The sequence below is a fragment of the Leishmania donovani genome, chromosome 35 (assembly GCF_000227135.1).
Source record: "Leishmania donovani BPK282A1 complete genome, chromosome 35".
Taxonomy (NCBI): Eukaryota; Euglenozoa; class Kinetoplastea; order Trypanosomatida; family Trypanosomatidae; genus Leishmania; species Leishmania donovani.
The window spans coordinates 1,420,747-1,435,366 of NC_018262.1; the positions used below are offsets into that span (position 1 = coordinate 1,420,747).

General features: G+C 59.1%; 4 protein-coding genes across 4 annotated transcripts; all 4 read right to left on the bottom strand.

Annotated features, from left to right (window-relative positions):
- Nucleotides 1-139: 139 nt before the first annotated feature.
- Nucleotides 140-2,329, bottom strand: LDBPK_353530 (hypothetical protein, conserved; the record flags this gene model as incomplete). Its single annotated transcript, XM_003864885.1, has 1 exon — nucleotides 140-2,329. The coding sequence occupies one exon, from the start codon at nucleotides 2,327-2,329 to the stop codon at nucleotides 140-142; it is 2,190 nt and encodes a 729-aa protein (XP_003864933.1).
- Nucleotides 2,330-3,389: 1,060 nt separating this feature from the next.
- On the bottom strand, nucleotides 3,390-4,670 carry LDBPK_353540 (hypothetical protein, conserved; the record flags this gene model as incomplete). The annotated part of the gene is made up of 1 exon (XM_003864886.1): nucleotides 3,390-4,670. One exon carries the CDS (start codon nucleotides 4,668-4,670, stop codon nucleotides 3,390-3,392), a length of 1,281 nt encoding a protein of 426 aa, XP_003864934.1.
- Nucleotides 4,671-5,521: 851 nt separating this feature from the next.
- Nucleotides 5,522-6,190, bottom strand: LDBPK_353550 (hypothetical protein, conserved; the record flags this gene model as incomplete). The annotated part of the gene is made up of 1 exon (XM_003864887.1): nucleotides 5,522-6,190. One exon carries the CDS (start codon nucleotides 6,188-6,190, stop codon nucleotides 5,522-5,524), a length of 669 nt encoding a protein of 222 aa, XP_003864935.1.
- A 1,880-nt stretch (nucleotides 6,191-8,070) lies between these two features.
- Nucleotides 8,071-12,039, bottom strand: LDBPK_353560 (structural maintenance of chromosome (SMC) family protein, putative; the record flags this gene model as incomplete). The annotated part of the gene is made up of 1 exon (XM_003864888.1): nucleotides 8,071-12,039. One exon carries the CDS (start codon nucleotides 12,037-12,039, stop codon nucleotides 8,071-8,073), a length of 3,969 nt encoding a protein of 1,322 aa, XP_003864936.1.
- Nucleotides 12,040-14,620: the final 2,581 nt, after the last annotated feature.

Genomic DNA, 14,620 nt, shown 5'->3' on the forward strand with positions numbered 1-14,620 from the left:
CGTAGATGGCGTGCAGTGATGTGTCTCTCCTTATTGGAGGCAGCTTTGGCTGGGCGATAAAAAAAAATCTATAAGAGCAGGTGGCGGACGGTTTCTCTAAAAATATGCAAAGAAGGGCGCGTTCCTGCTAGTGAACACGTCAGCGTGGGATGGGGACGGGTATGGGAATCGCCAAAGGTGCCTGGGACTGCGGCTGAATCGGCAGCTGCGTGGCCAGCTTTGGTGCGGCCATTGGTGGCGGTGACGGTGCAGCGCTTGGCGGCGCCAGGGGAGTCGGCGTTGCGAGCGGTGGAGGCACCGAGGACAAGTACGGAGGGTGGAGCACAGGTGGGCCGCCGGTGGCGAGGACGGGCTGCGGCGCAAAGGTGGAAGAAGCCGTGCCGTACATGCCCGTGCTCTGCAACGCGGTGTGAAGCGACGGTGGCGACGTGGCGACTGGAGGTGACTGATAGTTACTTTCTTGGTTAATCCAAGAGACGGGTGACACGAGCTGATTCGCCTGCGACGGGACGGTTGGCGCGCTGAAGGATTCTATTGAGTTGGAGGGCGAGAGCCCCGTTCGCGACTTTGCTGGCGTTGGAAGTGGCGTTGCCGTTGACTGAGCCGACGGCGCGGCGACGGTGTAGGGCGGCGGCGGCTGGGTGGGCAGTGGAGGCGACGTTTGCTGGCTTGATGTTGTTGCCGCCGCCGCGTTGTAGGAAGGCGGCGGTGGCAGGGGCTGGGACGTGGCGTTCGGCGCGGGTGCCGCCGCCTGCTGTGATGACACGGCTGGCGGCGGAGTTGCCGGGACGGTTACGACTGTTGGCGCCTGCGGCGGCGACCCCCGCGCTGGCGGTCGATTCAAGGACGATGACAAGGAAGATGAGGACAAACTACTACTGCTCGCGCTACGGGTGCTGCTGAAAGACGAGTAGGAAGTCCTGCTCAAGCTCTTGGCGGCACCAGTGAACTTGGGAGGGGCTAGCTGCGGCCCTGCAGCCGGCGGTGTGCTCTGCGAGTTTCCCTTGCTTCTCTTTCGGTGTTTATCATGTGCGACAGGCTCGGGCACGATGGACGGCGCCGCTGTGCTGAGCGTTCCATCCACGCTAGATTGGACGAGAATGTTGATGTGCTTCGTGAGGTGCTGAATCTCGTGCCCAAGCTCGTCGCAGTACTCTACGTGCTGTGCAGGGATCGACGACAGTGGTGTGTCTAGCGCCGCGCGGTAGGCAACGATCATGTACGCCAAGTTGGTACCCAAACACTGGAGTTGGTAGAGCACGTCGTACTGTAAGTAATGGCCTACGGAGCCTTCAGCGGGAAGCGGCAGCTTGTTCACTGGGTTGCGCCACTGCCGTATCATGTCCTTCACCTCACGACTAGTGCCGATACGCGGTGGGGCAGGGCTGTTGTCCACAAGCTGATTTGCCACCTGCAATATGATGTTTGCCACCCTCACAATTGATGCCACATGGTTGTCGATGGACTTGGTAAGCCGGGAGGTGCTGACGGCGCCACTCTTGTCCGGTCCTTTGAGTGGCGTGCGTGTCAACACATCGTGCTCTCGGTGCAGCGCTGCCGCGACGGTTTCGCTAAGAGATTGCAGCTGATACGCCACATCGTACTGCAGGAGATGAAGTAGACTGCTCTTTTCGGCGGTGTTGGCCGGCACACGCCTTGGCGGCTGGCCACGATCACTAACACTGGCACGCGCTGCCGTCGCCTCGTGCCCGCGTGACGCGTCCTGCACGCCTTCGCAGCGAGGAGGCTGGCTTGGGCGGCGATGCCGATCACTTTCACCTACTACCACACGCACGATGTACGGCTTGCCCTGCTCGGCGCCCGTTTCTCTGCTGGGCTCGGCATCGCGGACAGGGGGTGCAGCGATCGGCAGCGGCATCACCGATGCCCGCGGTGCCGGCGCATCCTGCGAGAGCACCCGGCAGCTCATATCGGCGTAGCCCACTGTCTCACCGGCAGCGTTGCCGATGACGTAGTCGGCGTACGTGCGCAGGGGAGGTTGGGCAGCTGCATCGGGTTGCGGTACCAACGGACACGGACACGACCACCGCGCAGCGCCAACGACTGCCCCTTCCTTCACGCTGACCAGCTGACACTGACACATGGCAGGAAAGACAGCGACAGCCTGCTCACTGCTCATTCGAAAGTCAGCCTTGTGGCAGATGTTATATGTCACTGAGTCGCCAATAGCGTAGCCTTGCGGGTGTATCACGATGGGGGGAAAGTCGAGGAAGCGCACCTCCACAGAAATCGTTGACGCGACGCTGGCGATGAGCGGGTCGAGTCCGTACACTCGCTTCACGGCCACCTCGAGACGATAAGACTGCATCCTGCTGAGTCGCGCTACCGTTGCGGTGGCTGATGCTAAGCAAAAGAAAAAGGCTTTCGGCCACGCTGTGCAGTCTTCTGTATAAGGCGCCGATCGCCTTCGTCGATTCGGTCTACGGGAGTGCTTGGGGGCGGTCGCTCTTTTTTTTTCTGTGAAATCCTCAGCGGTGTGATGCGTGTTGTACTTAACTTGCGTTCCTTCCAGGAGTCAATGACGAGCACGCAGCACGCTCTGGTGACTTAGAGTGTCGCTCTTCTGCGCCTCCTGTGCCCGGATGAGCGGTGCAAACGAGGTTAGAGGCGAGCAGGGTGGGAATGGAAGGGTGAGGGAACGCAGTGCACACGTACAGGTCAGAGTAGCTTGACAAAGACCTACCGAGAGGCCAGCCACGTAGGATTAAGAGGGGGAGGGCGAAGAAGCGGCCAGTGAGGAAGAGCTGCAAACACATGAAGGGTGTCACCGTGACGCATTTGTGTGGCTGCGTGTGTGCGTGCGCATGTGGGCGCTTGCATCAAACCAAACAACTCCGTTCGCCTCGTCCGCCTCCCCTCATCTTCTCCTTGTCGAAGGGTTTGGGGCTACCCAACGAACAGGGCGAACAGCACTCTCGCCGTTGGATCTCTTTCTTTTCGCACTTTGGCGCGTGTGTGCGCCCCCCCCCCTCCCCCCCCCCCCACACACAGGCACACACATCAAGGCGTGCCACGGACGACACCAGGAGGACAGCACACGGAGCTGCGCTAATGGTTGTCTCTCCTTTTTTCTTCCGGCATGAGTGCTTGGTGGTTGCTGTTACGTGCGACAAGGAAAAGGAAAACCAAACGTGCCTCACAACGAGAGAGAGAGAGAGATGGTGGTGGCGCAAGGGAAGACCGTTCACCGCCAGATACACATATAGATCTTCTTCAACGCAAGCAACGGTGGCAGAGACACGCTTCTGCCCTTGCGGGTGCCCCTGGTGTGTGTGTGTGTGTGTGCTGCTGCTGTTTCAATGCTCTTTGCGGGCATGACACGTACACGCCGAAATATCCAGCACAGACAAATCCGCCGCCTTCTGCATCTACGCATCCTCATCCCCGCCACCACCTTTCTTGAACCTCCCGATACCGTAGACCTTCTCCATGAGGTGATGTGTCCGCACACGGCCGCCTGGCTTGTTCTGCGCCATCATCTCAGGCGACTGCTGCAGGGTTTCAAGAGACGGCATGATCATGCGATCGCGCAAGCGGCCTCTATTCTCCGCCACCTCGCCACGCTTCGTCGCCTTGGCGACACTATCTTCGTCCTTCAGCGCCTTGGCCGTCGCCTTGGCCGCCACCGCGTCCTGCTGCTCCTGTAAGGCATGCATCCTGTCCATCTTCGACTTGCGGCGCTTCATTGGCGTCGTGCCACCGGCGCTCGGCGGCGTGGCGCCATCGTCGTCTAACCTTGGGCGGCGGAAAATGGTCTTGGAGCCCGTCTTGCCGCGATCGATGTAGGCGCGCCGATTCACCTCCCGCTCCTCATCTGTCTCCTCCATGCTACGCGCCACCTTACGTGAGTCGATTCTCGCACTTTCGCTGCGGTCCATGTCCTCCATCGACTCCGACCAGGCGTCACTATCCTCGGGGCGAATGCGCAACTCCTCCTCCTGGGCCGACGCCATCATCTGCAGCAGCTTCTCTTCCGCGACGGCGGTGCCCTCTGGTGCCTCGTACATGGTGGCCCCGCCATCTGGGTTCTCCGTAGCGTGGTTCGTCATTAGATTCGAAGGCACTTGCGCAATGTTGCCGTCCTTGTCTTCCAGCATCGGCATCTGGCCAGCAAAGTTGAGCGGGTACGGCGCCTTCGACCCCACCGTGTACTTGTCCAGCTCGCGGTCGATGTGCTCCTGAATGCTGGCTTGTGAGATGTAGTTGATGTGGGTCATGTACTGCAGACGCTCGCTCGCACGCTCGTACCAGTAGAAGAACTGCCGCTCGTGGAACTCGCGCAGCAGGTCTAGGTGCTTCTTCTTCAACGCTTGGCGGCCCTGTGCCAGCTGCTGCGACTCGCGACGCTTGCGCTCCTGACCCTGCATCTCGTGCTCCCACTGCGCTAGCTGCGCGGATTTGGTGATGTTGTACTTGTAAATGTACTCGTCCGCGTTGACGCGGAACGACTCGAGCCACTGCCGCTTGTACAACTTTCGTAGATGCTCAAACTGAGCCTCATGCACGTTGCGCCAGAGCTCGTTCTGCTTCCACATCCAGTGGCGATACGGTGTGAGAAAGCCGGTCATGCGGCGCCCGTGCTCCGACTTGGAGGGCAGATTGTAGTAGGGACGCATCTGGCGCCGCGCCACCCCGCTGGAGCGCATCATGGTGCTATTGAACGAGAGTACGCCGTGCTCCTAACGCCCACAAACTCTCCAAGGGCGTGCCGCCCAACAGGCCTCTCTACGTGCGGCCGTTGCAGCGATGGATGGGGGCTCAGACTGGCCTTCTCACCAAAAGAAAAAGGAGGCACGCGCTCGTGCGTGACGAGTGGCCCACGGGCGCGTCTGCGTGCGTGCTGCCGGTCGTTTTGTTTTCGTTTCTAGTTATGTATAATCTCGGCAGCCTCCGTTCTCCTTGCAGAAAAAGAGAGGCAGAGTGAGAAGAGGAAAGAGCAGGGGAGAGGCGAAGAGTCGCCGCATTGGGGACGAGGGAGCACATACCTTCGATGGAGGCATAGGCGGGATCCTACCAGGGCACATCACCTAATGGAAACCGAAAGAAGTGCTCGAAGAGACATTGTTCACCGCACCGCACGGTGCATGTGTCTGCGGTAAGAGAAGCGAAGGAAGAGGGCCACGGGAAGCGAGACGTGTGCGATTCCAATGTACAACTTCCGCGGGTCGACAGCGACGCCAGCCACAGCGCTGAAGACCACAACCGCAGCAACTAAAAGAAAGAATTTGACTTTCTTATCACTAGCACAATAGGGAGAGACGGAGCACCAAGCAGAAGACAACGCGCCTTGGAAACACGGCGACGGGAGGGGAGAGGGCCAAGAAGAAAAAGCGCGACACGCACGCACGCATACGCACATACACACACTCAACGGCACGCGCAACAGTGCATGCTGTTGCTTCCCCTCATCGGCGCCTTTCACCTAAACACGTACATCACATTATGAATGTGTGCCACCAGAAAAAAAGGGAACGAAGCAGAAGAAAGCACGCCGCCACCTCTAATAGCCCACAAAGTTGTCGGCCGGCTCACGTGTTAATGCATGTGTTGGCATCCGCGTCGCAAGCCGCTGTTTCAGATCCGCGGCCACCTTTTCCAGTGTGGTACTGGGCATTCCAATGATCGTCACTGGCTCTACGAGGTAGCGAGCGCTATCGGTGGTGGGCGGCGGCAACGGCAACATCCGAGTGCCGAGCTGGTTGATGGGTAGCTCCGGCTCCAGGGTGAGAGCCTCCGTCTCACGACTGTACTCCACCGCCGTATCCGGCTCCACGCGCTCCGACTGCTGCACGAGAATGTCAACGTAGACGGTGGCCTGCCGCACCGTGTTCCAGCGCTGGATGAGCAGCTCCTTCTCCAGCGCCTCCGGGCTGATCGTCCCCTGGTGAGTCCCGGCAGTCCCTGCGGCGTCGTTGTCGCCATGATCACCGGCGCCACCGCCGTACAGGTTATGGTAGTATTCTTCCGCCTTTCGCTGCTCCTCGGTCAGCTCTGGCGCGGTACTCGATGGCTGCGCTTCAGCCGCGACACCGGCTGCATCCGACATTCTCGGGTCGGCTGATGGACCGCCGGCGGTGCCGCCTGCCGCCCACGCAGCTGGTCGATTGGCCGCTTCACTTGGGTTGACGATGGGCACCATACCTCCCTTGCTGAGACTGCTCCCTGCCATGTTGCTGTTGCGTAGAGCAAGATAGCACGCGTCACAGACGCGCTCTGGTTCCGTTATGCCCCGCATCGGAATGGCAGCCCGGTGCCGCGAGCAGTCACCACATAAGACGTAGCCGCAGTTGCGGCAGTGGTGGCGGCGCACCGTGGTGGAAAAGACGCAGCCGCACCCGTTGCATGCCGGCGCATCCTCGTCCTCCTGCCAGTACCCCTTCGACTGCTTCTCTCCCATGGCGGCTGGGTTGCTGGGTCAGGTACCGTAGTGCGCTTACGTTGAGTGAAAAACGAGGGGGAGGGGGGGGCAACAGTGGCCAACGGCAGATTTATCGGGGTGCCGAAGCAGTTTGACGCACCAGTGGAATAACGACCGCTAACGCAGGCGCGTCGCTTGGAGTGCACGCCAGGCCTTTTTGATAACCGCGATAGCGAATGATTTTCGCGCAAAACCAAATCAATGTTACAAGCGGAGACAACAGCGCGTTGGAAACAGTCCGACTTAAGTGAGCCGTAATGCGCGCCATCGAAGAAAAAGAGCAGAGGAGGGGGAGGGGAGAAGTACGAGGTCATGGACCTGATGGTGCGTGCAGCATTAGACACAGTGGTTGCGCCGGCACCCCCCATTTGTCGTCGCTCCACTTCAGATTGCGGCGGTCAAGGCTGCGCGTGGGTGACTTGCCGTTACATTAGACGCGGGCTGATCACGCGAGCAGGGTTCGAGAGCACATGAACTACGTCGCGCCGCCTCTCACGCAAACAACGCATGCGCGCGTGTTGTGCATGCGAGCACTTCTGACTGTTGGTGCCTTCTGCTCATGATATGCGTACCACTCACACGCGCACACCTGCCGGGAATACCATCATCCGTGACAGCTGGAATCACAAAGGTACGCTCCCCCTCCACGCACACACACACGCACGAACAAAAAAAAGTGCAGGAAACATCAGAGGCGCGAGGCCCTACTCCCCAAGAGAGAGGAGGGAGGGGGGTAAAAACAAACATAGAAAGTGAGATTACAAAAAAGGTGGAAAAGACCGTCTATGGGGGGGGGGAGGGGAAAAGAATGGACTCTGCCCCTTTCTTGGCCTTGCGGAGGTGCAAACACATATACCGGTGAGTGGGTTGGGGGGGGGGAGACAGAAACAGACAACAACGACGAGGGGGGGGGGGCGGGGCGGGGCCGGGTGGACTCCCTCTGTAGCTCTGTATCACAGCAATTCTATCGTTGTTGAAAAGGAGGAGTGTGCCGAGCAGCGGCAGAGGAAACACGAGCGAGCGAGCGAGAGCACCTCCTACGTTTCGGCTCACATACGGGGGTGGGGTGGGGGAAGAACAACAACAGGTGCACTCCCCATCCACCTCCGCCTCCGCCTCCTGCGACACTTGAGTGGGCGCAAAACAAGAAACATAAAGATAGACGGAGAACGGAAGAGTAGGAGACTGCGAAGAAAAACACGAGCGTTCGCGTACCCTTGTACAAACCGTACGCTGGAGTGGCGACGGCCACAAAAGCAGCGTAACAAATGCTCGACATGCGGGGAGGAGGACAGGATAGGGGCTTTCCAGCGACTGCTTCCTGCCATCGCCGCCCCGTCGACCTGCTTCGTCGTGGTGTGCCAATATGGGTGCGCTTCGCACGAATAGGAGACGTACGAGCACGAGCGCACGAGAAGGGACGAAAGGAAGCCGAATCGAAGTGGCCCGAAGTGGTCGAAGGTACGAAGGTATGATGCGTAGAGGTGAGTCATTGCTTGCCCTTGTTCTTTATTCACACCCAGCCATTGTAGCATCGCTGCTTGCCAGAGGCGACTGTCTTTTCGTCCGTCTTTTCCCCGCAGAGCTCGCTTTTTTTTTTCCTTTTCTGCGTGTGGTTGTTTTTGTGCACGCTAGTACGCGTAGCCACGCAGGTCCATGGTGATCACCTTGGAGCTCTCCCGATCCTTGTCCTTCATAACGCCCAGCAGCATATCTGCCATGTGGTAAAGCTGTTCCTTCAGCGAAACCACGACGAACTGGCACGACTGGCAGTTTTTGCGAAGGTAGCTCGCAAGTTTCTCTACATTGCCGGCGTCTAGCGCCGCGTCCACCTCATCCAGCACGAAGAAGGGCGTCGGGGAGACTTCGTGGATCGCAAAGAGAAGCGCCAGCGCCGCCATGGTGCGCTCGCCGCCGGAGAGCAGCTCCATCGGCATGAAGCGCTTGAGAGGCGGTGTGGCGTGGTAGGTGGTGCCGCCGAGGTACGGCTCCTCCACATTCTCCAGGCTAAGGTACGCCGAGCCGTGCACTGCATGAGCGCGGGTGCCCATGGTGAGCTCGCGGTACACCCGGTCCACTGTGGCCGCCACCTTCTCGAACATCTCCATGAAGCGCGCCGTGCGCTGCTCTTTGACGCGGGTGAATTCCTTGTTGGCCACACGGGCCATATCGCGGGCCTCGTCGAGCAGCGTCGACGACGCCCCAAGACGATCTTCCGATGCCATGACGCGCGAGGCGGCCTTCATATTTGGCGCCAGAGACTCCATCTCGGCGGCGAGCGCCTCCAGCTGCGCCTGGGCATGGTGGCTGTACGCAGAAAACTGAGCCCGGTCCGCTGCCGCCACCCGCTGTGCCTCCGTGAGCGAGGAGAAGTCGATGCACATGGTCGTTTCTGAGTCGAGGGCCGGCGAGGAGGCAAAAGAAGATGCGGCGCTCGTTGCTCCGCGAACGCCGCTCTGGCTCGCTCCGCCTTCGACAAGCAGTGTGAACGGCTCGGAGAGAAGAATTTGCGTGCGGCTCCCCGTGGCGCTGGACCTTTGGCGCGACGACGGCGTAGGCAGCCCGGAGGAGGCACGGGTGGCCGCGCCCGTATCCTCGCCGCGCGCGCGTTTCGCTCCGCTGCTGGCCGCCGGCTTCAGTGGAATACCGATTTCGTCCATCTGGCAGCGGCGCACCAGGTTCAGCCGACGCAACCGCAGAGAGTCGCAGGCAAGCTGAATGCCTGTGACGAGCTTCCGCGCCTGGGCGACACGAGCCAGATCAGTCTCGGAGTTTCGAGTCGCGTTTCGAATCTGCTGCTCCAGCGAGTCGAGCTCGGTGCGGCTCTGCGCAGCCGTCTTCCTCGTCTCCTGGTGCTGCCGCTCCGCCTTCTCCACGAGCGCTTTGTAATCGGTGAGGTCCTTTTTGCACTGCTCCTTTTCCTTGTGCAGCCGCGCACACGCCTCCTCCAAATCGGCGATCTTCGCGTCGCCGACCTGCTTCACCTCCATCTCGAGCGAGCTCTCCAGCTTGTGGATCACGAGTAGCAGCTGCTGCCGGGTCTCGGCGCGCTGCTTTGCCTCTTGCGTTTGCTGTCCTTCCAGGTTTAGCAGGTTGGGGATGCCCACCTTCTTCTGGAAGTCAGCAAAAACCTGTCCCTCGACGCGCGAGATCGACTTGGAGAGCTCCAGCAGCTCCTTGTGCATCACCTGCAGCTCCGCCGCGTATCCCTTGTGCCGCGTCGCGAAATCGGCTCCGCGGCTTTCCAGCTTCGCCAGCTCCTCCGTCAGCCGCTGCGTCTTGGTGTCGTTAGCGCATTGCTCCGTGTGCACTACAGCGACGCGCTTCTCAGCAAACTCGCGCCGCGCCTCCATGTCCCGAATCGAGATCTGGATGCGAGCCAGCTCTGCCTCACCACCTGCGGCGGCCTCGCTCAACAGGCGGTCGCGGGCAACGCGAAGGTCCTCGTACTTCTTCTCGTCCCACTTGCGGGCGCGGCTCTGTACGGAGGCCAAACCACCTTGCACAGACCCGTTCTTCAGGAGGACTGTGCCGTCCAGCGTCACCACCTTGAAGCGCTCCCCGTCGCGGCCGTAGGCAACCGACTTGGCCTCGGCAACCGTGTCGCACAGCAGCGTCTGACCCAGTGTATACCGCACCGCCGGCTCCAGCTCAGGCTCAAAGCGAACCACATCGACAATGGGCTTGCATGTGCCACTAAATGTGCGCAGACGGTCGTCAACAGCCTTGCCTTTCACTGCGTCCAACGGCAGAAACGTCATGGGCGGCATGCGCTGCTCCTTCAGATACTTGACGCAGCGAATTGCCACCGCGGTCGTCTCCACAACGATCCCCTCGAGGTTTTTGCCCATGGCCACCGTGACCGCGTTGCGGTGCCGCTCGTTGGGCACCGTGCACAGATCCACCATGCGTCCGCGGATTGGGAAGAGAGAGCGCAAGGCCTGGAGAGCGTCCGCCATGCGCGCGTTCTGCTTGCTTGTGTCTTTCATGTAGCGCAGCTCGTGCAACTGTTCCTGCAGTCGTGCCAACTCCACCTCCCGTGCTTTGTTTTTCTTCTGCATTGTTTCAAGGTCCTTACTGGCTTCCGTGAGCTGGACCTTGAGCGTGCTCACCGTTTCCTCCAACTCGTTGCGGCGCTGCTGCAGTTCAGCCCCGTACTTCGCGGCCGTCTCAATGGCCTGGCTGACGTCCTTCATCTGCTGCTGGTGTGCCTCCGCGGCTCTGTCGCATTGTTTCAGGGCCTCCTGTGCGGAGTCGCGTTGCCGCAGCACCGTCTCCCGGCGCTGGCGTAGCATCACGGTCGCGCACTCCGCCTCCTTCCGCAGTTGCCGGTACTCATCCAGCTGCTGCTGATTGAGCACGGTGTTCAGCGTGACTCGCTTCGTGTCGTCAGCGACGCAGCGCTTTTCAAAAGTGTCAAGCAGCGCTTTTTGCTTCTTCAACTGCCCCTCAAGCCGCTCCGCCTCGACAGTGCGGACAGTTGTCGCCTTCTGCGCCGCTTCCAGCTCCTGTCGCTGCAGCTCTGCCTTGCGGGTTAGGTGCGCCAGGGCGGCTTTGATGCGCTCCACCGTGCTGTGCTTAAGCCGCAGATCATCGGCAGACTTACGCGCCTTTTTCAGCTCCTCCAAGTACGTCTTGTGCCGGGTCGCGTACGTCCGCTTCATCTCCCGGATTGTCTGCTCTGTTGCAATGCTCTTTTCCAGTTCCGCAAGCGCGTCGCGGCGCTGCTGCAGCTCTTCCTTGCGCTTCTCAAGTTCCGTTTCGACGGCGAAGAGCTCGGAGAGGGCTAGCTCTTGCCTGACGCTCGTCAGCTGCTGATGCAGCTCCTCGTAGCGCTCCGCCTCCTTCTTGGCTAGTCGCATTTGATGCACCGCCACGGCAGCCCCGCGCTTTTCGAGAGACGCACTCGTCAGCGCCTCGTTGGCCCTCTCCAGTGCGGCCTTCTTGGTAGCGTACTCACCATGAAGCTCACCACTGCCGCTGACCTGCTCGAGTAGTTCCGTCAGCTGCTTCGCCTTCTTCTGCGCGACCGCCTCCACCTGATGCTGAAACACGAGAAACGTGTCAACACGGGCGCCAATGCGGTGCTCGGTAAGCGCGGCCACGTACTCCTTCTCTGTCACTGGCTTGCCGTTGAGCAGGCATGAGACCGTACCCTGCACATCGACTTGGCGAGTAAAAGAGGTCTCGACGGTGCTGCTGTGATGAACGTGCTCCCCGTCGTCGGCGACGACCGCGCCACGACGGGCAGCGGACGCAGCGGTATCGCTTTTGCCCGACTCGTCGCCAGCCGGTACTGCAGCGGCAGCAACTGCCCTCTTCGAGGCCGGATGGCGCATCACCAAAGTCACGCGGCACCCGTTACCCGCTGTCTTTGCCTTGCGATGAATGAAGTCGACGGCGGACTTACCGCGCATCGATGAGGCACTCGTCTGTGTGACGGTGCTGCTCAGCACGAAGCTCAGCGCGTCCATCAAGTTGGACTTCCCGGCGCCGTTGGGTCCAACAACGCATGTGAAATCCTTGAAGGGCCCGATGACGGCTTTGCCGTAGTAGCTCTTGAAGTTGTCGAGCTCTACGCGGTGAATCTTTGACAGCATCTGCGCGTGCGTGTGTGTGTGAGGGGGGAAGTGGATATGTATGGAAGTAGAAGAGTGGTGGTGGGAGGGTACCTCTATGTGGCTTGAGAGCACAGGACCACCGTTCTCTCTCTATCGCGTCAATTCTATGCAACTCTGGTCTATTGGAACACGCATGCACAGATGCGCGCTCACGCCTTCTCGCTGTCACCCGCCCCCCCCAAAAAAAAAGCGAGCGATCCAAAATTCGAGCTGCCCCGCGTGAGGAATCGCCTGGGCGTGTGCACGTGCAGTATTCAAGTAAGCGAGTTAACGGAACCGAGGCTCGCTTTTTTTATTCTGTGAGAAGAGGGTCACAATCTCCGCGTCTCGTTTTTGTTCCTTTTTTTCTTCTCTACCCGATTCGGGTGCGCGATAGGTGCCGTATACGTTATGGGTGTGTGTGTGCCAACGGCCTGGTATCAGGGAAAACGAGAGAGAGAGATGGTCGAGCCATTTGGAGAGGAAGACGTGCATCACGAGGAACAAGATAAGCAGGCAGTTGGAAAGCCCCGTTGATGCACTCACAGAGAGGAGAGTCGCCAGTGAGCCGTCGCCACACGCACAAAGGCGCGCTGGAGCAAGCCGGAAGGAGGGTCCGTGCATTTAAACATACTCGCACGCCCTTCTGGTGATCACTTTTCCATCAAAGAAGGGATGTTCCTTTTCCTTCCCCACCGAGTTATTCAGCATGCACTTGGGGGAAAAACTAAAAGAATGCGAGGGTACTCATGACCGATTCGAACACCTGCAAAGTGCGCGTGAGAAAGACAAGGTGCCCTCACACACCACGCAGAGAAGAAAACGGCCCCATCATCCTTGACATCTAGGCAGACAACAAGAAAAAAGTGCAACGCGTGAAGCGCACACATTTCTTTCCGCGCGCACGTTTCTTTCGTTCGCCGCGTTCAGGTACTCTCAAACGCACAAAAAGGCAGAAAGCCCCCACCCCACCCCCACCCACTCCCACCTCCTCTCCCCCAAAAAAAACCGAAAAAAGAAAAACTAAAGAAGAAGATTGAAAAGAATAAAAGCAGAGGAGAGCAGAGGTAATACACAAGGCCCGTATTCTGTTGTGATCCCCGTCATTTTTTTTTTGTTAGAGGGGGAGGGGCCTTTGGCTTCCATATGAAAGCGAGAGAAAAACACAGCGAGGTGTAAGAAGACCCCCACCTTCCCCTTCCAATTCATTCCTCTCCGCCTGTGTGTACCTTGGTGTGAGTGTCAGACTTGATTGCTGGCCGTCTTTTCCTCCTCCCGGCGCCGCTCGCCGTTCCCGTCGCCACCACCCCACGTCACCTCATTCGTGGCGCATTGGGGCGGGGAGGGAGAGAGGGAAAGAAAGACTACGAAGCCCTAATAGCCGCCGGTATATGTATGCACATATAGATAGTTAAGAAATTGCGCGTTTTTTGAGGTGAAAAGGAGAGGGAGGTGTGTAGTAGGCTGTAAAGAACGAAGCTGAGGCGGTGGTGGTGGTGGTCTGGGAAGCTGAAGGAGGGGAAAAGGGGAGAAGTCGACACTTAGGGGGACGCGGGACACTAGACACGCACACTTTTGCTCTCCCACACATTCCTCATGCCCAGACGCTCACCGTATTCGTCCACTTTCTATCTTCTCACTTTACCTTTCCCACACTATTCCCGCCCAAAGTGCAGTTGCCGTACCGCAAGCAAACAAGTCGGTGGCTCACTCTACAGGTGTGAGCGACATCACCTCCGGCCACTTGACTCTTGGCCATCCTCGAGGCCGTTTGTCTCGCAACCTCTCCCGTGCGCCTTTCCAAGGCTTGCTCTTCCCAACGACTGAAGCCATTTTGACGACTCCCCTGAACCTGCAAACGAGGAAGAAGGCCGACACACAGGCCAACTCAACATTGCAGATAAAAAAGAAAATTAAATCAAACAGAGCACGGTGAAGACTTCTTCGCCATCATACAAGACCTACGACACGCGCACACAGTGCCTTGCGTACAGGCAACGATGCAAGTGAGAATAAAAAAAAAGAGGGCCATACAGCGTATGAAAAACAGTTGCGCTCTCTTTCCCCCATTTGACCTCTTCGACGGAAGAAAACTGAAACAAGAAATTCCTTTCGTTGCGAGGGCACGTATCCACACGCGCCCACGCACACTGCTCTGTTCCTCAGTCTTTGTGTTGCTGATGGCGACGATCGAACTTTTCGCTTCTTTCTCCCCCTCCTTTACCTATCTTTGATGACGCCAGCCACCTCACCGTTGTATCAGCGTTCGGTGCTCACCCTGCGAGGAGGCCAACAGCCTGCAGCCTACCCCTTGGACACGGCTGCGGACTCTCGGTGTCGGAGAGGAGGTCTGCGCGGGTGATGTGCCGAAGGCACTTGCAGCCATGATCAAGCTTGTGCCAGCCCGCCACGCATCTTGCCGACAATTCAGCAGACCGACGCATCCGCCTCCAGCTTCTCTGCTTTAGCTGCGTTGCGGTGATGTTGAGCGTAATCCTGGGCCGAGCCTGCGCTTTATGCACAGCGGAGTTGCGATGGGTTGAGCGATGCCAGACGGTGTTGACTGACCCGCCTCCTCGTC